Below are 24773 nucleotides of genomic sequence, written 5' to 3'. Positions count from 1 at the left end.
TTCATGACGTGGGGATTAGTGTGGTGCACAGAAATGGATGGAGAAGCCTTAAAACTGGCTTTTTTTTTTTTTTTTTTTTTAGTCTTTGTTTCAAATTCATGTTTTCACACCGGAGAAATGTTCGCTTTGCGTGTGCGTAATCGTGCAAGTAATCGTTTGTAACGAAATATTTTAAAATTTTTGGTAACGGAGAGTGTGATTTCTTTGTTTGTCAGCATTAATCAAAAAATGCGCCTTTCTCCCTCCTGGTGTTTGGATTCTCTGAAAACTGAACTGAAAAAGTTTGCTAGTTCTTTTCCATTAAAATAAAGACACTGTCTTGAATGCTGAGACAAAATATGCTTTTAATTCAGTCTTGAGATCATTCTCTTCCCCTTAAAATGGGTCTGGTTTACAAGTTATAGTATCATTAAAAAAAATTAGCAACACCTTGTTTACAGCAGTGCTTGGAAATTGAAAGGCAGGATGAATGCTCCTTTCTGAGGATGTTGCATTTAATGGCATTGGGTTTGTTACTACTTTTTTGATTACCAAAAAGGGTAACAATCTGGAGTTGTTGTTTGCTTTAGTTTTGTGAGCCCCCAGCTCTGAGCTGAGAGCTCTCTGCTGCTGATTTTACACCGCTGAGAACTGTAGGCATTTGGAAATTAATGTTTTGCTGATTTCCAGCTAGAAAAACTAGAAGTAATTTGTCATTAAATTAGTCATTAATAATTTGTCAGTAAGTTTCGTCCATGAGGTTTAAAACTGAGATAATTTAATAAATTTTAACATACCTGGGAGAAAGAAGATATTTACCAATTCACAGCCTGAAGTGAGAGAAATGCCTTTATTCCCCCTTTCCACGTAGGAGCCATAACTGGCAAATATGTCCAAGAAATTGCAATTTAACCGTAACCTTTGTAGCCTCAAGTTTTGTTGAACCTGTAGAAGATGGAGCCCATCCCGTGTAGATGCCCTTTGTTAAGAGTTTGATGGTTTTTAAATTCCAAAGAAAATAATAAATTGAATTCCCTAGAGAACCTTGGTGGCGATCGCTAGGACTGAATCCGCTTCTCCAGTTGAATTTGTTTCTGTCTTTGCCTTTTAGGTTAAAAACCAAGCAAACAGAGATATGGCTGAGGGAAGTTGGGGTTAAAGTACTCGCTTTGAAAATTGAGACCTTTCAGAATTTAAAAAAAAAAAAAAAAAAAAAAAGGCGATTTCTGCCCCCCCAGCCCAAGCCCCCAGCGATGTTAATGTTTTCCAGAGTTACTGGGAGGGTGTGGGGACAGTTCAGGCTGCTCGGGGTGGCCCAAGGTTGGCCCGGGGGGTCGCAGCTCCAGGCTGGGGCAGGAGGAAACATCTCCGGCCCCTTCTCCCTGCCGGGGTTACCGGCTCCAGCACCCCCTTTCCGCTGCCTTCCGGATTTGCTGGGTTTGGGAATGGAAGGTGCCTCTCTCGATGCAGGCAGAAGGTGTGGGGTTTTTTTTTTTTTTTCTCTGCTGCTTTTAATGGTGCCACTGGTTTTATAGAACCGTTTTGATAGGGAGAAGTGGGAGCCTAAAGCAAACGCGTAGGGAAGCCCCCAGGGGATGCTGGTGTCTCCCCCTTCCCCAAAATTAAGGAGGGGAGTAGGAGAAAACTGAAAAATTGAGGACCCTGAGACCTGGAGGTTGCAGGTTTCTTGTTTTAGGGGGGAAAAAAAAATCCTTTTAAAGAGGTCACAGAGACTTTTCTGGGTTGGTTTTTTGGTTTTTTTTCTTTTCACCAGAGAGGAGCTTTTCAAAAGTTTTAGGTGACAGCTCTCATTTTCACTGTGAGCAGAGGCATCTAAAAGCGCAAGCGAGGATATGGGTGAGAGGGGACCCCAGCTGCCGGGCAGACCCTGGTGCACCCGGGCGCAGTGGGGAGGAGCGGGCAGAAGGAGCAGTGGGGCAGCGAGGAGGGCGGGCAGAGCTCGCAGGCTCCTCGGTGACCGATGGGTTTGAGCCTTTGTGCACCTTTAAATTCCTTCTTCTGCCCAGTTTGGAGCGTGGAAAGGATCTGGTCCTGCCCCGAGTACCTGGTGGGGTAAAGAATGCACTTGCCCAGCAACGCTTAAAAAATTTAAGAAAACAAGCGGCACAGGAGAAAAATGCATCAGCGACGGGGCTGATGTCCTGCATCGCCCTGCGTCCGCTTGGGATGGCTTTAGCTGCCGCAGGGAGAGGCGTGAGGCGTGTTGCACAGGCAGTTATGGAACAGTCTGCTCACCAGGAAAGTTTTTCTTAACCTGTATTTTATGAAATGAGAAGTCCAGACCCACGGGAGTGTTTGTCCACTCCGGAGATGTGTGGCGTTCTATCCCGGCTGCCTTCCCAGGTCGTCCGCTCGTCACCAGTAAATGTGCGAACCATGCGGGGAATTCAGCTCAGAAATCTTTGCTGGGGTGTACCTGCAGATTGCAAGTTTGCCCTGGCGGTTGTGGAGCTGGGGGGATTGCAGGGGGCTCGGCCGGAAGGTTTGCCTTGTTTCTGCAAGAGTGCTGGGCGGGTGTCCATGCGTCTCCATCCATCCGTCTGTCCTTGCGTGTTTTCTGGCGAACCATGGGCTGATGTGCCCAGGCAGCACCGAGAGCCGCGTCCCTGCGGAGGGGACGGGCTGGGGGAGCGTTGGGCTTGGCCAAGGTGACCTCGGGAGGTGCCTCCCCACCCGAGCCCTGCCCTGAGCCAGGGCAGAGCTCTCGGACCAAAGCAAGCTGGAGATTTTACGCCACTCGTGCGCTGGCGGTGCCCCTGGGAAGCTGTGGGAAAGTTAATGCAAGCTGGCATTTTAGGTTGGTTTTCTTAAAGCCAGTGCGCGCTTTCCGCTTCTGACGGAATAGCGTGCTGAAGGGGAGCGGGAACCGGTTCCCCATCGGTTTGTGTCCGGTGCCCATAGCCTGCTCTTGAAGATGCTGGAGCCATCTTCATGGATTTAAGTATCTAGATTTAAAAGAAAAAGTCATGCTTTAAGTGAAACCTGCTCAGTTTTCTCCTCTGGACAGAGTTAGCAATGGATGGGGCTTTCTGGAAAGGGTCTTGTGAGGGTTGGGGTCCTGCAGCCCTTTTCTGGCTCCTGCCAGCCCTTCCCGGAGGGGACGCTGCCCGACTCTCGGCCCCTTCCCCGGGGTTTGGCTTCGTTTTAGGAGCATCTCAAGCGAAGCCGGCTGCTTTTTGGTATCACTGCGGCTTTGGGGTGCCGGTGCCTGTTCGGAGGGGAGGCTTTGGGGTACCCGGGTGGTCTGCATGTGTTGGGAAGTGCTTTTGGGAAACGGTTTATCCTCCCTGTGCCGCTGCCTCGAGTCGAGCCCACTCCGGCTGCCTTTACAGCCCCTGCATGGGAGCTTCCCAAGGAGGCTAATAAAACCCGAAGAGCGGGGGGACAGTTTATTGAGATTCTGGCTGGAGGCGAGGGGCCAGGAGCTGGCGGAGCTCGGTGGGAGGGAGCGGGGACGTCAGTGGGGACGGTGCCGGGGACAGGATGGAAGCAGCCGGGAGGGCACTGCCAGGGCAGCGGCACAGGGGCGAGAGCATCCCTGCTCCGCTCCCGCCTCCTGATGCGAAAGAGCAGGGGAGCGTAGCCTTCCCGTCAGGAAAAAAAAAAAAAAAAAAAAAAGAGAAAATAAACAAACATAAAAAAATCTGTCCGTCCGTCTCAGAGGAGCCCTCGCGATCCGTCAGGAAATGGGTCATTTATTTTATTGTAACTGACACTTGGGAGCCCTGACATGGTCAGAGCTGAAATTTCACACTTTTCTGGCTACTGTAATTGTCTGGTCCGTATGGAGCAAACCAGTTTAAGAAAATAAAACCCTAATCCACGGGCATCCCCGGCAGAGCTAGGTCCGCGCTTTATTTTTAAGAGTAATCCACCAGGTTGCGTTTAAGATGCTATGAACGCGGTCCGCCTGTAATAAAAGCAGCGCAGCCCCGTGCACCAGGAACCGCTGGGAGCTGGCAGGGCTCCATGCGGCGCGCGGCGAGATGCAAATCCCGCACGGTCCGGGGGTATTGCGATGTGTAAACAGCACTTGAGATTACAGGGAAATTGATTTGCACAAAAAGGAGAAAGTTTGGACTCCGATGAAGGTCCCGCTGTAGTTTCCTTTTTTTACAAAGTTAAAAGCGGAGAACCTGGGCGAGCAGCCTCCCGGACCAGAGCGTAAAAGAGACAGGAGAATTGTGATCTAGAGCCGAATAAAAGGGAAGAGAATAAAATAAATAACAAAAAAAAAAGGCTCTTGGGGCCAGATTTTCACCCACAATTGGAGCCAGATTTTTCCAACTTGCGTTTAAGGCTCTAAGTAAAAGCTCCGTTTTCAGAAGTGATTAGCACCTGGTGTGCTGAGCACTCTTGAAAAATCTGACTGTCAGGATTCCTCCTTATTTCTTGAGATTTGGAGCCGCCAGCTGACACCAGGGCGGTTTCAGCAGTCGCTGCCCCCCGGGTCCTGCCCCTTCGCCCCCCGAAGCCGCGGAGGCGGCTGCTGCTGCCCCAAGCCCCCGAGGACGGGGTGGGTGCCGGGTCCGGAGGAGTTGCTTGTCCCCCGCCGTCTCGGCTCTTCGCTGCGCGGAGAGCCGTCGTGCTTAGTGCTTGTGGCGAAAGGCTTGTCAAACTATTTGGGAATTCTGGGAGTGCACCTGGACGAGGGGCGGGGAGCTGCGGATGAGGTGCGGAACAAGGGGCGCCGAGCCGCCGCAGGGTGAGGTGGGGACGCCCGAGATGCTCCCTTCGTTCTCCCCGGGCTTCGTCACCTGCGAAGCACTGCCTTCGCTTAAACGCCTGCGCGATCCCGAGCTGCGGGCTCGGACCTTCTGGCTGTGCCGCCCGCGGTGCTCTGCCTGCAGCGGAACGCTAGCCGTGCTCGGGCACCGCAGGCGAGAGCAGCGCTTCCCTGCCAGGCGGCACGAGACCTCGGGGTGGGTGAGCTCTGCGGCTCTGCCTTCTGCCCAGCGCTGTCAGCCTTGGCCAAATGATTCCTTGGTGAATGCTGCTCACGGCCAAGCGGAATCAATCACCGGAGTGGTAGTTGTGTATGTGTATATATCCGCACGCATACATATGTGAGTACATATGTTTTCTTCGCTGTGAAGACATTCATGTGTGTTTTGTGATCTCCTGTGGTTCAAGCCTCCGGCATAAAAGTATTTACAAACAAATTGATCAAATGAGCAAAGAATAAAGGAAAATTGTGATCTCTCTAAGGAAGAAGAGCTTGTGGCTGCTGTAGGCTTTATGGAGTTGTTTGTTGGGGTGTAATTTCACGAGAAGCCAAGAACCTCATATAAATGTTGTGCTTTTAGGCTCGGATTCACGAGGCTCCTAAGGACGTGCTTTTAAACAGGGAAGCCATCCTTTTGAAGTTAATGGGGCTGCTTCGATGGTAAAATGAGGCATGTGCTGAATTTGAGCCTAAATATACAGCTTTATATGAACTTTATATAGTCATTGTTTAGCGTTCAGCTACAGCTGAACTAATAACGCGACAAATTTCTTTGACATCTGCAGCCTCTTCTTGCTTATGGCAGAGATGCAAAGTAGCTGCGACTTTTATATGTGATACGTACTGGGGGCAGAGAATATTTGTGACTTTTCAAAAGCTGTGGCTTGAATGAAGAGCTTCCCGGTGAGCCTTTATCCGCCCCGTGATATTGTTCCTGTGCCTTACTGGCTGCACACCCCTGCATGCCTGGCACGGATATTTGCACAGCGCAAGTTTTATATTTAGTTTCCCCAAATACTTGTTCATGCAACTTTGAAAGCTACTTTCTGCCACTGTTTGTGCCAGTAAAACTTGGCGATGGTGAATGTTTATGGAAGGCAGACAGGAGAGAGGGCACGAACATGACTGAGGGGAATTCACTTAGGAAGAAATCCAGATCAGATATTCAGACAGCTTTGTGCTGGATTTCCCTAATGGCGCATTGAATTTGTTTGGTGTGTGTTTGCTGGGTTGGCTTTTCACGTTGCCTGTGCCAAAGTAGTGGTGGGCTTTAAATGGTTTTGCTTCGGCACCGCTATTGGCTCTGCAAGGAGGTGAAGAGCAGTGGAGCAGAAAAGCCCCATCTTTGCTGTTTTCCAGCTCCTGCCCTGTCCTACCTGAGCCTCAGCCTTTGCCTTCTCTTCTTCATGACCCCCCCTTGCTCAAAACACCCAACCCCAAACCAGCAAACGTAGGATGTCTTCCCCTGTCTGGAAACTTTGCAGCTCCCCAGCTCCGGTGGGAGGAAGGAAGCAGCCGGGGGGGTTTAGCCCTCTCCCAAACCCGAGCCGATGCCTAAGGAGGAGCACGGCCGCATCCGTGCGGGCTCTGCTGGCTTCCTCGGGCGGGCTGGCCGAGGTGGCTTTGTTGGCATCTTTCGTCCTGCGCCTGGAGGGTGACTTTTGTGGGCTCTGTGTGAGAAACCTTAATTTCTCATTGTTCAATGAAAACGTTAGACCGCGTTTTCTTAGAAGAGTTTTGCTTTGCCCTCACCTCCTTTCTGAAGAGGAAATGCAAGAGAAAGCGAGTCTGGCTTCAACCAGATTTGGTGAAGAACTCGGTTCTTCTGTTTAAAATTTGTGCTGGAAATGAAGAAGTAGAAAAAACCAGCCTCACTTGTACTTTTTCGTGTCAGTTAGTTTCTGCTCTTTACCTTCCCTTAGACAGAAGAACGGAAGCATTTTGATTTCACTTGCAGTTTTCAGTGGAAAAAACATCACAGCTTTACCCCGCGCAGGGCTGAGCCGCAGCCCTGGCTGCGATGCCAAACCTGCCGCAGATCCTGGTGTCGTCCTTGCCTGGACCCAGCAGTGCTGGTGCCAGGGCCAGAAGGGGCTTGGGGAGCTCCCGCCTGGGATCTGGGCTGGGAACGTCCCGGACGCGATGGGGAGGAGCGTGCTGCTCGCAGCCCGGGCTGCTGGAGGTCTGACACCCCCCTGCCACCTTCCCACCCACACGGGGAGGACTGGCAGGTCTGAGTACGTCATCGCGGGTTTTAACTTGAGTTTTGGCAAAAGGGTCTCCACCCTTGAATTAAGTTCATGAGATAGTATAATCCATGTTGTAACTTCTGGGTTCTCCCTTTATGAGTCCTCTTTGATCTTGGAGGGCTTGTCTGCGTGCAATTGCTGCACTGGTTCAACCTGATTTGGCTTAAAACAGGCTCGGTGCCGCTGGCGCAGAGCCCTGCCCGGAGACTCTCCCGTATCGATTTTAGATCCAGTCTTATCTGACAAATCCGTACCTGCCAGGCGCGAGGGTCTGCGGCACCGTGCCGCGCTCCGGCGCTGTAACGTCGCAGCGGAGCAGCCCTCAACGCCGCCGGTCCCCGCGCTGCCGCCGCCGCCTCCCGACACAGACCTCAATCAGAGAAACCCGCAGGAGTCACAAGCAGTTTTGAAACAAAACTCTTCCTTTCTCACGCTGGTGCTGGCATGTGCTTGTGCATCTGGAGTTGTCAGGGCCCTGAATCCTTGCAGCTCCCCTCAGCCCTAACGAATCCCTCCTTATTTCCCCTGCTCGAAGCGCTCCGAGCCTGCGGAGTTTGCAAGATCTCTAGCGAGAGGCCAATACCCCACTGTCCCGGGGTGGTGGTGGCTGGAAATACAGAATAAAAAGATGTCCCTGGCCACTTTCTGTAGGCAAAATTCTACGAAACGTATCTGACTGACACCTGTCAATCACCCTGGTAATGAAGCTTAATTATTGAGAAATTAGAGTGGTCTAAGACCCACCCAAGAGCTTGTGCTGATGGGGTTTGGGGTTCCCGCTGATGCCGACTGCGAGGGAGCTGCCCGACGTTTTACTCAGCTCCTTTGCGAAGCCTGAACTCATCTCAAAGCATCCCTGAGCCTGCGGCACCACCAGAGCCACTGGAAACCAGTTAGAAGTGCCTGCCGGGCACCGGAGGAGGGCAGAGGTGCCTGGCACCATCTGAGTTTTTATTTTCCGTGTTGTTGGATTTGGGGGAGGACGGTGGGCTGAGCCACCTCCCGTGGCGGTGGCTGATGCCGCAGCTCCTGGAGGCAGGTGGCTGGGTGGGAATTCGCACTTGGGACCTTTCCTATTCCAAGTCGGCCCTGGTGGGTGAGGGAGGATGCTCTGAAATGTGCATAATGCACAAAAATGCCGAATGTGCTTTATCTCGTGTGCTCGTATTCAGGTTTTTCTCTCGGCGGCAGGAGCGGAGGGAAGCTAACAGCCGGGTGGAGTTGGCAGCGCTCCCTCTGACGCTTTGAGGACATGCAGATGACGCTGCGTGCTCCCTTGCTCGGCTGCCTTAGAGTTTGTTGCGCTGTGCTGCGCTCCAAAGTGGTGGTCTCGGAAGTGCTTCCAGGTCCGCAGGTAAAAGATGGGGCGAGGAGCAAGTCCCACTTCTGCCACCCCTCCGCATGTAATGGTCTGCAAGAAAATTTGCCTTTAAACATCACATTTGTTGGCGTGTTCATAGTCCGGCCAGTGCCAGGTCAGGGCTCAGGCTTCATTAAGGTTTTTTTGATGGAGAACTGAAATTTTTGATTTTTCTTAAGGGATGAAGGTCCCTCAATGTGGCTCACTGGCTGCCGGGTTGCAGCGGGACCGAGCTGCCCCGCGGCGGGGGGTGGCTGGGAGGGAGCCGGTGTGTTCTCTGCCGCCCGTCTGTCCGAGGCAGTGCGTCTGTCCCCTTGAGGCTTGGGGATGGGTTGCTGGTTGTGGGAACCCACTTGAGTTTAGCTGGGCTTGGCTTTGGGGCATGTTCAGAGGATCAGAAAGAGCCTTTCAATATGTGGCAACGCGCCAGCAAATTAGAATGGAAAGATAATGCAAAATGGATGCATTGTGTAAAACTCATCCATCTTTCCTCTCTATTACTTACTGTTAAACTTGTCCTGTCTGCAGATACTTGATGTATTGACTTTGGCAAGGACTACCTGCAGAATTCTGGGGATGATTAGAGTCTTCCTCTGGGCAAGCTGAGCACAAGGGCTTTTGAGATTTCTTTGAGATTTCTTGCATCTTTTGAAACCCCGAGGTATTGATTGCTCTCAGAGGTTGGCACGTAGCTGGGTGGATATGACGTGTGCTCCATGCCAGCACCATCCACCTGGGGTCAGTGGGGAAAATGAGGAGTGGGAAGGTAGCGCAGCAGTTTAATAGAAAATAGGGGATATAAGCCAGAGCATTTTTCCCAGCTCAGGGCATCAACCAGCCCCTTCCTTCTGCACCCGGGATGCAGGAGCTCTTCTAAAAACAGGAATGAGTTCTCCGAGGCTTTCAAAGGGATGCTCGTGGGCAACTTCTCATTCTCGGCAGCTCCCTGAAAAAATCTCATCAATTATTAGGCATGATTCTCCATGTACAAAGCGGTTCCGAAAAAGAGCTAATGGGGAGAGACCAATTAGACAGATTTATTAGCCCAAGATCAAATTCTGGTTGCTGAGATGATTGATGGAAAGGATTAATCACATCATGCTTGCTTGCCAGAGATAACTGCTCGCCAAGGCGAGCGAGTCTGTATGAGACTCGTGCGTGGAAGATGTGTCCGTGTTCCTCTGAAATCCCCCGGCCAGTTCACTTCTGGGTCCCTCCAACTGCAAGAAGCCAAATGTCTTTGTTGGCTTGGCCTGATCTCCTCAGGAGGGGCCTCTCGGATCGTTTCTCTTCAGAGGATGAGCCCCGTTTTCTCTCGGCTTTTCCTTCTGCTACTGTTGCTTTAATCTTGTCATTATACATATTTGCATATTTCTTTCTCAACCTCCTCTTCCTTTCTTTCCACCCCCAAATCTCTTTCCCGCCAGCCCCCCCAGCTCTGGCTTTGCTGTTGATGCGTGGCTGGGACTGTCCTCTCCTCTCCTGCCTTGGCCGGGTCCCCCAGCGAGCAGCAGCCACTGTGGCCACGGAGGCTTTTCGCTGGTGTGTGGCTTACAGAGAAGTAGTTTCTCTGTGAACATTTAAGATATGAGAGCGAGCAGGTCACTGGGGTTGGAAGGAAGGAAGATGGCAGCTCGAAATAACGCAAGATGCTTTTCGAAGAAAGGGTGTTAGAGTTTAAGAGTTAAGTTAGAGTTCGTTGCACTGACGGCATTAAGTTGAGGTCTGGTGGGTGAAGGTGTTTTGGAGGCAGGGGGATGGGTCTCTGGGAGACCTTTGCTTTTTATTTACAGGAGATACAGAAAAATCATTGTTTAAATCAGTGATTCCTGAGCAAGAGCTCTGGTTTTAGGCTCTTTGCAAACTCAGGGGAACTTTCCCACGGTTTCTCCCCATTCCCACACTGAGGTTTTTCTTCCAAACCACGAAGGCGCCAAAAATTCAGCCTGGACCTGCTGCACCTTCGTAAGGAGCTGGGTCAGGAGGTCTGGATTCAGCAAAAAATTCAAATATCTGTCTCTGCTTAAGTATGACTCAAACCTTAGTAATGCTGCATTTGAGGAGGGAATCAGGATCGCTGGCCTTGCTCGAGCGTCACCTGGTGAACGTGTGTGTGGTTTTTTCCTGCCTTGCCAGTGTGTGAGTGCTTCCAGCGAGGACCTCGTGTGCCTGGCCCTGCTGGGAAGTCCATGTGTCGGTGGGTTTAATAGTGCAACAACCGACCGGCACGTGGGGAAGCCGTGAGATGCATTGGCTTGGAGTGCGTTGCGAAAGATGGCAAATCACAGGTGACGTGCCTAAAACCCGGAGGCTGATCCCATCCAAGCGGGCGGACGACGGTGGGTTGTGCTCAGAGGTGTGGTAGGGATCTGCTGTGGGCTTCCAGCGGGTACCTCCTTTTTTGTGCTTTTGTTTCCTTGTCAGTGAAGGGAGCATAGGGACACTATTCCTGCTTCACGGAGATGCCGGCAAATTGAAAGCCTATCAATTTATAAGGGAAAAGCAAGTAATTTCAGCTACAACTTTTCTCCGAGTCCCCCTGGCAACGTTTGTGTCTTAGCAACCACATTTTCCTATTTAAAAATGTTTAAAACATTAAAAAACAACAACAACAACACATTAAGTACAGGATTAAGTGCTTTCCTGAATCAAAGCCTAACTAGATAAATGAAATGCTGTTAATTGAATCAGGGATGCACTGTGTTTTCAGCCCCCCAATTTGCATAACATTTGCATTTGATTGCAAAGCCATCATTAATGTTGTTCAGTTCTAGTAGGTCCCCCCATGTCTCTGGCTTTGACCGTCCTCCTCCTGCCCCGAGGAGCTGCATAGATGGTTTCGGTAGGAGACAGCCAGGACGGGGTCGGGGAGCGCCCGGAGCTTGGCCGTAGTCTGCCATCAATGCTTGGTCCTTCAGCGTCGTGGTGCCGTTGGTCACCTCGGCGTCGAGGAATACGCGGTGGGGGACGGAGAAGGTCCAGGAGGTGTTGGATATAAGAGAGATGCTGTAGCCAGCGTCCCACGGAAAGCGTGTCTGGTGTATGTGCGGCTCCGGTGCGACTGCAGAGCCTGATCCGCTGCTGCTGGCACCCAGATGCTGAGAGATGGGGGCAGAGGACCAGCAGCGCCTGCTGGCGTGCTCGGGGTTGGCCCTTTCTCTAGCAGGCGTTCACTAAACCAGCCCCTTGCTTTGGGGCTAGAGAGAAAACAAGTCGTCAGGGCAAAACCTGGACCAGCGGAGGAAGAGGAGGGAAATCCACAGCGCTGGCTGCACTGGAAATAGCCACGCCGTGGGGCTGTTTCACTCGTGGGGGTAACCCCTGTGCAGGGCGTTGTTGCCCTCTAAAGATGAGCGTCGTGCTCCGGTGCTGCAGGTGGTTGAGTGTCTGTTACCTGCAGACCGCAGGGAATGTCGTTTGCGGCTACAAGCTCAGAGCACGATAGTCGGGGTGACCCGAGCATCCTGCACCCTCTGTCCTCCTCTCCTTCCCTGCGCCCACCGCGCCGATCCCTCCAGCTGCCTCCGTGCTGCCGGTGATGCTCGGGGCCGAATCCTGCTGGTAAAACAGCCCCAGTCCTTCGGTGAGCCCCTGCCTGCAGCGCCAGGTCCGCGTGCCGCGGGGCAGGGCAGGGAGGCACAGCCGCAGGGTGCGCTGAGGAGACGCGGGCGTTATCCCAAGCTCCGCTGCCGACGCGCTCAGCGGCCGTGGGTGCAGCAGCGCTCCTCTCGGAACGCCTCTCCAGCTTTTCCGTGCTGGGAGAGAGCAGCTCTTGCCTCGGGTGGGCCCTGCGGCCAAAACTGTATTGGGAGGAGGTGGCAGCAAGTCTTGCCGGGGCTCCTCGCCGGAGGCAGGGATGCACCCGCGCTGGTGACGGGGCAAGGAGCGGCTCTGCCCCCCGCCAACGCGTCGCCTGGCAAACGCCGCGCGGGGCTCGTGCGGAAGGGCAGGGAGCCCTTGGGCGAGGCTGGGCCGCGCCGATGCTGCTTTGCCGTTGGCTCCGGCTCGTGGCCGCCAGCCCCAGCCTCCCGCTGGCCCCCGGCCAGGCTGCCTGCTCCTAACCGGCTAGTGCCCCTCTCTTGGGTCCCTGCCACCACCGCCACTGTGCCAGTCCACTCCGGGGAATTACCAGCAGGTTCTTAATTAAGCGGGAGGCTCTGGCCACCCTCTCAAAGGCATTCTCTGGGGATGTGTCCAGGGGGTGAGAAAAGAGCGATCCTGATGGCTGAATCTGCACTTGGATGTTTCCCAGTGAGATTTAAAAATTAAAACCCCAAACAACCCACCCCTCCCTCCCCGCCCAAAAACTGAATTTGGGATTCTTAAAGATGATTCCGCTTGCCTGGGTGACCTGGGTTTTCTGCGAAGGTTGCGGCGGGTCCCAGTCCGTCTGCGCTGCCGACGTGCCGTGGGCACCTGAGGCTGCACCGAGAGCCGGCGATGCCGTGTGGGCTGGGAGGGCTCTGGGTGCCTTAGGGACACAGAGCAGTTCCAGCTGGCTCCGGGGCTGTCGGAGACCGGCAGCGGGGGTTTTCTGAGCAAACGGGGATTTCCTTTGCTGCCACTTTTTCCCTGTTTCACTTTGGTTTTTCCCTTCCGGAGAAGAGGTTCTTCCTGGTGCACTTTGGGTTTGACCCGCACGGTAGCGATGGGCACAGCGCGAGCGGGCGAGAAATCTCCGTGGTACCTGGATGTTGCAGGATCCTCCGTGGCACTTTGCTCTGTCTCTTTGCTTTTCCTCCCAGTGAAGTTTAACCTCTTGGTGTGCTGAGCTCTTTAGAGAGCTGGCTGGAAGAAAACCCGAGGAAAGCCTTTGTTGGAGCAGATCTTGGTGCTTGCACTGCTCGGGGGTAACGAGGGACTGACCCGAGCTGCTCATCTGCGGTGTGGCTCCGTGATGCGGGTCCCATCACAGCCTCCTGTTACAGTCCGGTCGCATCAGGTTTTTTTCCCAGTGAGCCAAACCCAAGGCTGGGGAGGGTTTACTGAGAGCATCAAAATATTTCAAAGGTCTCACTTTGCCTCCCGGTTCTGCAGGAGAGCCAGCAGATCCGCAGAGGGCTGCCAGGCATGTTGGCAGGTTTTCTAGGGCTGAAGGACGGACGTAGTGGGATGCTAAAATCCTGTTATCACAAATAGCACCGTTGGTGCGGAGCAAGAGGAGGGCGATGCCGGGATCCATCCCTGGGACGTGTGGTTCCTCTCCCTTTACAACCCTGAAGCTGTTCGCCCTCTTCTCTCCACCCCCATTTTTTTTTCTTACCCGCACGTGGGCAGAAACCATCCAGATCTGCAAATTTTTACCGGGTCAATCAGTCCGCTCTGGCTCACGCCAAGGATCTGGGAGGCTCCTGCCTTCAGCATCCGGCAGAGCTGTTGCCTTCTCCCGCGGGCTGGAGATGCCGGGGCTGGTCCGTGGCTCCTGCCCGCCCGCGGGGCACGAGCACCGGTCCCGGCTGGCAGCCGAGGTCGGGCGAGCGGAGGTTGCGAGAGCCCTTCAGTGGCACGGGAGGGAGGAGCTCCCGCCTTTGGCACATCACGAATAAAAAGCCAGGGAATCGCCGTCTCGCGGAGTTATTTATTTGGAGTAAAGTTCCGCTCGTCGTGGAGCGGGCAGACCGGGGCTGTTGCATTCGGTGGTGCGAAGAGTGGCATTTTGTGACGAGGATTTAAATACGGCGGGACCTGCTTCTAGCAAAGCGAATAGTGGGGTTTATTTATTCATGACTTCCTCTGTAATTCTAACCACAGCTGCTGCCGAGCGCTCGGACGGAGCCGGATTCGCGCAGGGGCTGTTCATCGGAGGGGGAGGTTTCCACCCGGCATGGGGCAACTCCACGTCGAGCCAGAGCTCGCTGAAGGGCTGATGGACGCGGCCCCGATTCCACCCTCCCCAGGGCAGGATGGGCACTGATGGAGATGGGCCAGGAGTCGAGTATTCGGAGCGCTGCCTCATCCCGGGATTTCATGGGACTCCGCTCTGCTTTGTGCAGCTCCCCGCGTTGGGCTGGTAAAAGACCCGTCCCCCTCCGAGCGTGGCCTCCTGGGGATTTAATACCCGCCAGCGATGGAGGCTGTTAGGAGCGGCAAATAATCCCAGTGGCGTGGTCGCGATGGGAGGAATTACCGGTTAATTAACATATTAATAAAAGCACAGCGGCCCCGGTGAGGCACGGAGCAGCCCCCTCGCCTTGCCGGCTGGCGCGGATGTGAGCGATGCTCTGCCCGGGCAGGCGTGCCGGCAAGCTCGGCGAAGGAGATCCGATTCGGTTTATTTATTTATTTTCAGTGGGAGAAAATTAGATGCCACCAGCAGAATTGCGGTGTGAGGACATAAATGGCTCTTTTCTCTCCATAGCACGTTGGATTCCGGTCACGTATGTGCAGAACACATGCTCTGCCCGTGCAGATGCTTGTAGCTATCTGAAGAAGTTTCCGTGGCAGGGGTGGGCAGTGGGAGACCTACGGGGTTTCCTCTGTCACTCCAAATCCTTTCGGCCCTCCCCGGACTGTGACATTCCTCGCATTCTGAATTTCTTAATCTCTCTCCCGTTCATTTTGGGATGCGGATTAGCGTGTAAACGAGAGGTCTGGTTTCAGAGCGTGCTCCCCCCCGCTTGGCTTCCTGCAGCCCCCCGCCACACGCGGCACTTTTAAGGGTTGCGTTGGTCTCCTTTTCCCCCATCCACCCAGTTTGCATCTGTAGTAGTGACAAAATTTGGTGTTTTGGAGCCTTCCCGGCGGCTGAGCTATCGGGAGCACTGAAAATCCATTTTTTTTTTGTGCTTCATTTTGACTTTTAGAGGGGAGAGCAGCCCCAAATCTGGGCATCCCATCCCTCTGGTCTGAATCTTTGGGAAATCTTTGGTGACTTTGGGAAACATCAGTTCTGGTTTTGTTTGAAACCCAGCCGGCCTTTTGGGGGATTTTGATGTGTGTGGGTTTGCATCAGCAGCACGGATCGGAGGGGCTGCTCGAGGCTCCTGCTTTTACCTCGCGGGATGAAGGGGCTGAGGAGGAATCCTTACCTGTGTGGCTAAATCCTGCCGATTGCTTCGGGCCGGTTCATGCTGAGACGACTTCTTCTCATTGGCAAATGAGCTGAGCCACCTTCTGAAGTCATGTCATTAGAAGATAAGGATCTGGAATCTCATTTTCTCTCCTTTTTTGGATTATTTCATGCGTTCATAAATACTTCGAATTTGCAGCCCGGGTCTGTGCTGAGCAGGTCTGAGGGTATTTACTCGATATAGTGCCGCGAGCGCCGAGCTGCCTGCCATGGTCATGGCATTTATCCTCCTTTTCTTTAGGCACCTTAAAATTCAGTGGTTTTGGTTATTCCTGAGAAACGGAGGCCAACGGGGGGGCCTGGCCATCCGTGGGGCGTTGGCACTGTTCGCATATGGATTGCACCCACAAAGCCGCATCCTTCGAAGCGCTGGGCGCCTAAAGGTGTCATTGCCTTTAGGTGGGGGCTCCTGGGGTGTCCAGCGGCACATCGCGGTGCCGGCAGCCGCACCGGAGCCACCGGCTGAGCCCACGGCTGCTCTCAGCTGCCTGCGGCAGCTGCAGGGCCAGGGGCGGGAGTGGGGGACAGCACCCCCGCGGTAAATTTGGCATGGGAATTAAAAAAAGGGTTTCTATTTTGGGAAAAGTGAGGTTAGGAAGAGCCAAAAATGTGAGTGGAGAAGCAGCCCAAGACCATCTTGGGTGGTGGATGCCCGTGCCTTGATCTGCCCAGTTAACATTCACCCAATTCACCCGGGTTTTCGGATGTGGTGGTGATGCTCCAGCGGGTCCCGCCAGCGGTTGGTGGCATCCCCAGGGCCGTCCCTCGGTGCAGGAGGGCAGGTTACGTGAACGCACGGCTCCCTTTTTGCTTTCTAATCCTTCTATTCAGCCTGGCAAAAGTCTCTGCCTTTCCAGCCGTGCCCACGTTAGGGCTCCAGCCAGTGCCGAAGGGTCGGGGGGACTTTGGCATCTTGTTCTCGGTGAAGTTCCCGGCGTAAATCCAGCACCGACCGGGCTGGGTGTAATTAGCCAAAAGCCACCAGAAACCCCAATAGCGTATGGAAATGCAAAGCTTGGTTAGATACATCAACGTGCAACAGTTTGAAGCAAGACGGCCGCGTTTTGGACACCAAATCTGCTTTTTAATCGCTTTTCATTTATTTCAGGAGCCGGAAAATTCAAATCCGAAACATCCCACCCCAGCTGCGATGGGAGGTAAGAGGAGCAAGCGGAGAAGTGTAGATCAGATTTAAGGACTAATTCCCCCTCAGGTTCCAGTACTTGGGATTAAAGTTTATTTATCCTTTTCTTTGCTATTAATTGGGTGTAATTACACTAGGTGCTTGCATCCATGTGGCTTATTCCTCTTCCATTACAGGAGTAAATTCAACTGGTAGAAGCAACATAAGCTACACCAACAAAATCCCCATTAATAGCAGGGTTATATGATTTATCTATTGTATAAGGAGCGAAATGGATCCTTTTTTCCTGCTGACTGCTGGGACTTTTCCTGACTCTTCCCCCGCCACCCCAGCTGGCTCCGAGGCCCCTTGGTCCAGCGTCCTGGGGCAGGCAGGAGCTTCCTTCGTCTAATTGCTTGTGAAATCTTAATGACTAGAAAGCTGCCTTTATTGATTGATTCTATTTCCCTGGTCTGTCCTGACGTTCCCAGTGTAAAGTGGCTTTTTTTCTCCCTTTTCCAGGTTCTGGATGGTTTGCTAGCCCAGTATGGCACTGTAGAAAACTGCGAGCAAGGTAGGACTGAAAAAAGAAGCTGTATTTAAGATATTTTCTGCCCCAGCTATTTTTGGGGGAGAGGAGGGTGAGGATGGACACGTGGTTTTCCTTTGTCAGCAGGAGCCATGGCTAAAGATGTCAAGAGGTCTCAGCCTGGTTTCTGGGGCTATTTTTTGTTCCCTATTGCTAAAAGACAGGTCCCGTGCAGTGGCTTTGGGCAGCGCACGTGGGCGTCCCCGCCTCAGGCGCCGCGTCGGTGTCGCTCTCACCGCACCCGTGGGTACCCACAGCAGCCGCGCCGGGGAAGGTGCAGGATGCTCTCCCGAGGCTGGCCGGGGACGATCTGTCTCTGCTCAGCAGATTTTATCTCCGCCTCTAATGGCGATCAGTTGAGACAGGAGGTTTAATATTGCCCCCGGGATGTTTAATGAGAATAGAGTTACCATAACCCTCCTAGAAATGGAAAGGAGGGCTCAGAGGAGCTCCTGGGACCGTCCCTGGGCTCTGGTGAAGGATAGCAGGATGGATTTGGCTTTGGTTGCTTTGCTGCAGAGCGCAATGGCGTACCGGGATCCTTTGCGTAAGGCAGGAGGGTCTGTGCTGCCTGGGATGAGTCCCAGCGTGGCCTGAGCCCTTGGACACTCTTCTCCCTTGCAGGAGAAAAATGTTTGCAAATCCCTGGGGAGCCCCAGCAGGGACTTGTCCGAGCGGGGACCCCCGGTTTTCGGGGGCCCTTGGCGTTCGCGCCGCCTCTCTAACTTCTGCCTCTTTTGCTCGCAGTGAACACGGACAGCGAGACCGCCGTTGTCAACGTCACCTACGCCAACCGGGAGCAGACCAGGCAGTAAGTGCCCCACGTCCCCCGGGAGCTCGGGCTGCCCTCCCTGCTGCGGCTCCGGGCCCTTCCCTGCTTGCAAAAACCAGGATTTCCAGTGCTGGGAGTCAGATTACCCCAGAATTCATAAATTTTGGCTAAAAATGCAGCCAATCTTTGAGGAAACCCCCCTGAACTCTGATTTTTTTTCCTTCACCTTCAGATGAAAGCCCCAGAGGATGTCCATGTTTCTAGGCTTTTCTCTGCAGTTCAGAGAGTAAAACCACAACTTTTTGCTCAAGGAAAAGTAGAGACTTTCCTGTACTTACATGATTTCAGGAGTTTTGTCTCCAGAAAAAGTAATAATAAGACCAAATGTCATAGGAGCTGGTAGGCATCAGGCAACACGTGTCCCCTCTGGCCGATGGCCGTGTCACTGGGGGACTTGCAGCTCCATTCCCCGTCCTGCCCGGGGAAGATCAGGCTCTGCACTAAATGCAAATGGAAAATGAATTGGGTTTTCACCGCTGCTTAGTTCACTTTCCTTTTGCCCTGACGATGGGCCCTGGAAAGCTGGAAGAGGGACGGGATCAGCACTTTCCTTGGAGGGCAGCCTGGAGGAGGGTGGGGATGGATTGATAGGTTTTTATCCAGGAGGGTTTCCGTCACCGAGGCGGGCATGTCTCAAATGTGGCCACGGTGGCTGCGCCGCCATCCCTGGGGACGTCGCCTGTGGTCACTCCCCAAAGCGCCAGCTTCCAAATGGCCGCCTGGCCGGTAATACTTCAGCTGTCAAAGCCGTGGCTGCTGTGAATTTGCTGTGGTCGCGTGCGTGGCCACAGCAAACCTTCATGGGGGAACCGCAGGCTTGTTTCACTTTGTAATAATGTGGGGCAGGGTCCGGCCGTGGAGCCCGGCAAGGGGAACGCTCCCGGTGTGTCCTCCTCTGCCTTGCCCATCCGCACTGGCCCTGCGCTTTGCACCCCACAGGGTGAAATATTTGGGGTTTCTTTCAGCAGGAAGCAAAAGAGTTCTGTGCAAGTAGTTTTGCTCTCAGATCTGCAGCCCTTCTCCCCTGCTTTTTCCTCTTCTGGGGATGCATGTGCTTCATCGAGCATTTCTCTGGTCCCTTTGCATCCTGCAGGGACGGGGCTGCTAGCAGGAAAGTCTCCATTCAGCTAGTTTGAGAAGTTTTTTGGGTGGGTGGGTTTTTTTGGGTGGTTTTTTGGGGGTTTTTTTTTTTTTGCGAGAGTTGAGTCACTGACCACTTTCTGGAGAGCTGCACTTTTGGTTTTCTCTGTAGGAAGCCAGGGAGGTTTGAAGGAGCTGTGGAGAGCAGTGGCCAAAGCCATCACTTTGCTCTTGCTGCCAGCCCCATCTATCGACAGCTTTCAGCTCTTGCAGTCCCTGAAGTCTCGCCAGGAGAGGGATTTGAAATATCAGCCAAAAATCATAAAGCGGAGGAGACGTGGGAATCGCTCCCTGCACGATCCTGTGCTGCACCCATCGCTCCCATCCCCTCCCCTGGGTGCTCGGAGAGGTTCCCCTTAAAATACTTTGGCTCATCCAGGCTGGGTGGAAAGTCCTGCCGGGTCCCCACGGCGTCAGTGACGTCTCCTTTCCCCGCTCCCGGTGCTTCCTCACCGGGCGTTATGCCAGGGAGGGCTTGGCCCGTTTTGGGTCGAGCTGATGCTGATGCGCTGCCGCTCGGCGTGGGAGCGTGCCGGGAGGGACCCCCACCCCAACCCCTTCTCCCCTTGCAGAGCCATCATGAAGCTGAACGGGCACCAGCTGGAGAACCACGCGCTGAAGGTCTCCTATATCCCCGACGAGCAGTCCGTGCAAGGGCCGGAGAACGGGCGGCGGGGCGGCTTCGGGGCACGCGGTGCTCCCAGGCAGGGCTCCCCTGTCACCGCGGGGGCACCGGTCAAGCAGCAGCCGGTTGATATCCCCCTCCGCCTCCTGGTGCCCACCCAATACGTGGGTGCCATCATCGGCAAGGAAGGGGCCACCATCAGGAACATCACCAAGCAGACGCAGTCCAAGTGAGTCCGCTCTCCCACGAGCCGGTTTGCACCTTGCTGAGCCGAGCGGTCTGCAGCGATACGCAAGGCTGCGTCTTTTTCGGAGAACGGGCTATTTGAGGCCGCTCCAGCTCTCCTGCTGCGCAGAGCAGCGTGTCCAAGAGCCACCTTCCCATGCCCTTCCCCAGCCAGGCTTTCTGGCTGCACTTCGCGCGTCTCCCTTTGCCGGGGCCGCTCTGGCTGGGACGGGACCCGGGCAGGCACGTGGGGAGGTCGCTGCTTCAGCCGGTCTCGTTTAGCACGAGCTTCTTGAGCTTCACCCGCCTGCTCTTGCGTTTGGCCCCTGAGCTTATGTTGGCTACGGCTCTTGTCCCCCAAGGAAGGCTTTATCTAAGATGTGAAGTCATGGACAGCCCACCCTGTCCCCCAGGCACGTGCTTGTTCCACCACTTAATCGCTCCTGTTGCTTAAAATAAATAGATGCTGATGCCTTATTTGGATTTCTGTGATTTGAGCTTCTAGCCGCTGCGCCCATGTTGAGTATCGAGCCCAGAATTAACTCCTCTTGCCTTCCCTGGGTGCATATAATCTTACAGTCGAGTGTGAGCTCCAGGCGGTTCGTGGGGAGCGGAGCAGCCGGCGCTCGTGCTGCCGGGAAGCCACAGAGCCGCTTCCCCCGCCCCAGCGCCCATCCCGTGCTTGCAGGATCGACGTGCACCGGAAAGAAAACGCGGGAGCCGCAGAAAAAGCCATCAGCATCCACTCCACCCCCGAGGGCTGCTCCGCCGCCTGCAAGATGATTTTGGAGATCATGCAGAAGGAGGCCAAGGACACCAAGACGTAAGGTTCCCCCTGCCTTTCTGCGCCCGTGCATCCCACCCGTGGCTCTTCACTGGGCTGTGGTGCCATCCTAACGCCTGTGACGCTCCCAGGTGTGCAGGAGCTTTGCTTTGGGGGACCCAGGGACTCCAAGCAAGGGGACTTGAGCTTCCCTCATCCCTCTGTACCAAATCCCTCCTCTTCTGGCTGCAGTAATCCTTCATGTTGGTTTTTTCCCCATTCCTCTCTCAAGAGCTGATGAAGTGCCTCTGAAAATCTTGGCCCATAACAACTTTGTGGGGCGCCTGATCGGCAAAGAAGGGCGAAACTTGAAGAAAGTGGAGCAGGACACGGAGACAAAAATCACCATCTCATCGTAAGGCTCCTCGCTCCCTTTGGGGGAGCCAGGGCAGACCTTCCTCAGGCCGGGGTGGATGGGGAGGATGAGGAGGAGACGGGTGATGTGATGAGCAGGCAGAGATGCCTGCCCCTCAGCTGAGAAACCAGCCTGTGGCATGGGTGCTTTACTCCCCAGAGCTCTCTTGAAAAATCTTGGCTCTATATTTTTGGCTCTGTATTTTCTGTATTCACCTCCCCGTCCCTTTGGTGCCCCCCCCGGTGCCTTGGGTGTCCCTTCCCCACCCCTTCAGGGCTGCAGAGCTCAGGACCGGCTGGTTTGATGGCCAGGACTGGGGTTTTTGCTCTTAAGCCATGCTTTTGGGTGCAGGCAGGGTGGATTTCCCAGTGCCAACCACGATGCTGGTCCCCACTCTGACTGGGACCAGGCAGTCCCAGTGTGTGGTCGCAGTGGCAGCCCGTGTCCCTGGCACCCCAATAGCACCCATCAGAAGGACTGGAGGACGCGGTGTAGCACGGGTCGGGCAGGGCAGGGTCTCGGCGCTGACGCTGGCTTTCCCATCAGCTTGCAGGACCTGACTCTGTACAACCCCGAAAGGACCATCACGGTGAAGGGCTCCATCGAGAACTGCTGCAAAGCGGAGCAGGAGATCATGAAGAAAGTGAGAGAAGCCTACGAGAACGACGTGGCCGCCATGAGCGTGAGTGGGGTTCGGTCCTGCCCTGCGTCTCGGCCGATGGGAGCTCTCTGGGAGGATGTCCTGATAAAAGCAATGAGCATTCCTCTCCTCTCGCCCTCAGTTGCAATCTCACCTCATCCCTGGCCTTAACCTGGCTGCGGTTGGCCTCTTCCCTGCCTCCTCCAATGCAGTACCTCCTCCGCCGAGCAGCGTCTCCGGGGCCGCGCCGTACAGCTCCTTCATGGTGAGTGAACACCCAGCAGCTCAAACGGCTCCAGGTTCCAGCCCGGGCATCTGCCCGGTGTGCAGAGGACCTTGCGATGGTCAGGGTTACGCCTTCCGCATCCTGTGCTGTCAGCAGCCCGGTCAGGTCTGGCGTGGGTGCAGGGTGCGGTGTTTTAAACTATGGCAAATGCGATGGAGAAGGTGCTCGGAGCCCATGGGGTCTGGTGCTGGCTCAGCCCTGCACCCTTGGGAGAGGTGTGGGCATCACTCTGGGGGGAGTTCGGAGCCCTGATCCCCGTGGTGGCACTGTACCCTGGACGGTGGCACTGTACCCTGGATGGTGGCACTGTACCCTGAATGGTGGCACTGTACCCTGGATGGTGGCACTGTACCCTGAACGGTGGCACTGTACCCTGGACGGTGACACTGTACCCTGGATGGTGACACTGTACCCTGGATGGTGCTACTGTACCCTGGATGGTGGCACTGTACCCTGAATAGTGACACTGTACCCTGGACGGTGACACTTACCCTGGATGGTGGCACTGTACCCTGAATAGTGACACTGTACCCTGAACGGTGGCACTGTACCCTGGACGGTGGCACTGTACCCTGAACGGTGGCACTGTACTCTGGACGGTGACACTGTACCCTGGATGGTGCTACTGTACCCTGGACGGTGGCACTGTACCCTGAACGGTGGCACTGTACCCTGAATGGTGACACTGTACCCTGAACGGTGACACTGTACCCTGGACGGTGGCACTGTACCCTGAACGGTGGCACTGTACCCTGAACGGTGACACTGTACCCTGAACGGTGGCACTGTACCCGCAGCCTCCGGAGCAGGAGACTGTGCACGTCTTCATCCCCGCGCAAGCGGTCGGCGCCATCATCGGCAAGAAGGGCCAGCACATCAAGCAGCTCTCCCGGTTTGCGAGTGCCTCTATCAAGGTAGGATTGCCCCATGGGGACCCCCCTCTGCCTGCACCCACTGGACGGGTGCTGTTCTGGCTGGGAAAAGCCCCTGCAAAGCCCGGGCAGCAGGGCTGGGGGCCCGATCCTGCGGCACGGGGGAGGGAGGGCATGGCTGCCACCCTGCCCGTGCCGCTCCCCGCCGCAGCCGCTGTCTCTCCCCCCTCCAGATCGCCCCTCCGGAGACGCCGGACTCCAAAGTGCGCATGGTCGTCATCACGGGCCCTCCGGAAGCTCAGTTCAAGGTTCCCCCGGCGCTGCCGCCACCGCGGGGAATTCGGGGTGTCCTCTGCCGCCCCGCGGAGCCGGGAAGGGAGGAGCAGGGCAGCGACCCCAATATTGAGCCCCCCAGTCTGTGGCTGGGTAAACCCAGCATCAGCTCTCCCAGGGGCTGAGCCGCATTGCAACCCCAAGGAATTTCATGGGATGTCATCCCAATTTCATCCCAGTTTCATGGGATGCTGTCCCATCCCGGGTCCCGGGGATGAAGACCCGCTGAGCCGGTGGGGACGTGTAGGGGTAGGACATCTTGGGTGACGCCTGACTCCGTGCTCCCTCCCCTCCGCAGGCGCAAGGCAGGATTTACGGGAAGCTGAAGGAGGAGAACTTCTTCGGACCGAAGGAAGAAGTGAAGCTGGAGACGCACATCCGGGTCCCCGCCTCGGCCGCGGGCAGGGTCATCGGCAAAGGGGGCAAAACCGTAAGCTTTGGATGGGGATGGGAGCACCCTGCGGGGTGGCTGCTTCGTGCCGGTGCCTGGGGACATCCCAGGGCCAGATTTCCCGGTGGGCCGGCTGGGATTTCCCGGTGGGCCGGCTGGGATCTCCCGGAGGGGCTCGTCCTTCCCGCACAGCGCGACGGGGTGGTCTCTGCCCCTTCCCCGCAGGTCAACGAGCTGCAGAACCTGACAGCGGCGGAGGTGGTGGTGCCGCGGGACCAGACCCCCGACGAGAACGAGCAGGTCATCGTGAAGATCATCGGGCACTTCTACGCCAGCCAGGTATGGCCCCGGCAGCTCCGGCACCGGCACTGGTGGATTCTCAGGTGGCTCGTATGGGGTTGTGTCCACGTGTGTACCCTCCCGTGGAATTTTTCCCCGTGCGTGGCCGGTGGCGTTTGCAGAAGCGGGTGACGGCGAGCTGCGCCCTTCGCCGTGGGTGATGGTGGGGGACGGTGGGGGAAGGAGGGGGAGCTGTGGGGGTGTGCGCGCGCACACAACATGGCTTCCCAAATCCAGCTTCTGGGGGAAACGGCGCTAAAAATAGGGCGGGAAGGGATCTCCAGGAGCAACTTGCCTCAGCCCTGCTGAACGCCGTCGCATCTTCCATGACGTGCAAAGCCGTGTCCCTCGCCCCCGGGGTCTCGCCGCCCCCCCAGCTCCCCCCTTCGCTCCTTTCATCCGCAGATGGCTCAGCGCAAGATCCGAGACATCCTGGCCCAGGTGAAGCAGCAGCACCAGAAGGGACAGAGCGGCCAGACGCAAGCACGGAGGAAATAAGAGCAGCACCGACACCAACGTGAAAAGCGGAACAAGCCAATGCTGGGCTTAAGAGTGGCTGGGAATCAGTTACCGTAGACAGATGCTAATTTTTTCATTAACCGATTAAGATTAAAAGGCAGTTTGATTGGCTTCCAAGGTAGATGGCTAGGGTAAAAAAAAAAAAAAAAAAAAAAAAAAAAAAATCAGGTCCGTTTTTAGCTCCACGTGCCAGGACAGCTACTTAAATGACGCGAGAGGTGCTGCCGCGCGCCGGGCCAAGCGGTTGCTCTGCCGAGGCCGGCGCGGTGCCGGGGAC

General features: G+C 55.1%; 1 protein-coding gene across 2 annotated transcripts in view; it reads left to right on the top strand.

Annotated features, from left to right (window-relative positions):
- The window catches only part of IGF2BP1 (insulin like growth factor 2 mRNA binding protein 1), a 28863-nt gene extending 4388 nt beyond the window's left edge, over window positions 1-24475 (top strand). The window contains exons 3-15 of one of the 2 annotated variants that reach the window (XM_075722662.1): window positions 16513-16561; window positions 17050-17101; window positions 17864-17927; window positions 19661-19942; window positions 20627-20761; window positions 20994-21116; window positions 21663-21798; window positions 21899-22021; window positions 22840-22956; window positions 23148-23222; window positions 23546-23677; window positions 23864-23977; window positions 24383-24475. In XM_075722662.1, coding sequence (XP_075578777.1) covers window positions 16513-16561; window positions 17050-17101; window positions 17864-17927; window positions 19661-19942; window positions 20627-20761; window positions 20994-21116; window positions 21663-21798; window positions 21899-22021; window positions 22840-22956; window positions 23148-23222; window positions 23546-23677; window positions 23864-23977; window positions 24383-24475 — 1495 coding nt within the window. The remainder of the gene's footprint in view (window positions 1-16512; window positions 16562-17049; window positions 17102-17863; window positions 17928-19660; window positions 19943-20626; window positions 20762-20993; window positions 21117-21662; window positions 21799-21898; window positions 22022-22839; window positions 22957-23147; window positions 23223-23545; window positions 23678-23863; window positions 23978-24382) is intronic. The other variant, XM_075722663.1, reaches the window with a different exon arrangement.
- The last annotated feature ends 298 nt before the right edge of the window (window positions 24476-24773 follow it).

The sequence above is a fragment of the Pelecanus crispus genome, chromosome 18 (genome assembly GCF_030463565.1).
Source record: "Pelecanus crispus isolate bPelCri1 chromosome 18, bPelCri1.pri, whole genome shotgun sequence".
In the NCBI taxonomy this organism is placed as follows: Eukaryota; Metazoa; Chordata; class Aves; order Pelecaniformes; family Pelecanidae; genus Pelecanus; species Pelecanus crispus.
Note: the sequence above shows the minus strand (reverse complement) of the source record. Positions and strands in the feature narration are given on the sequence as shown.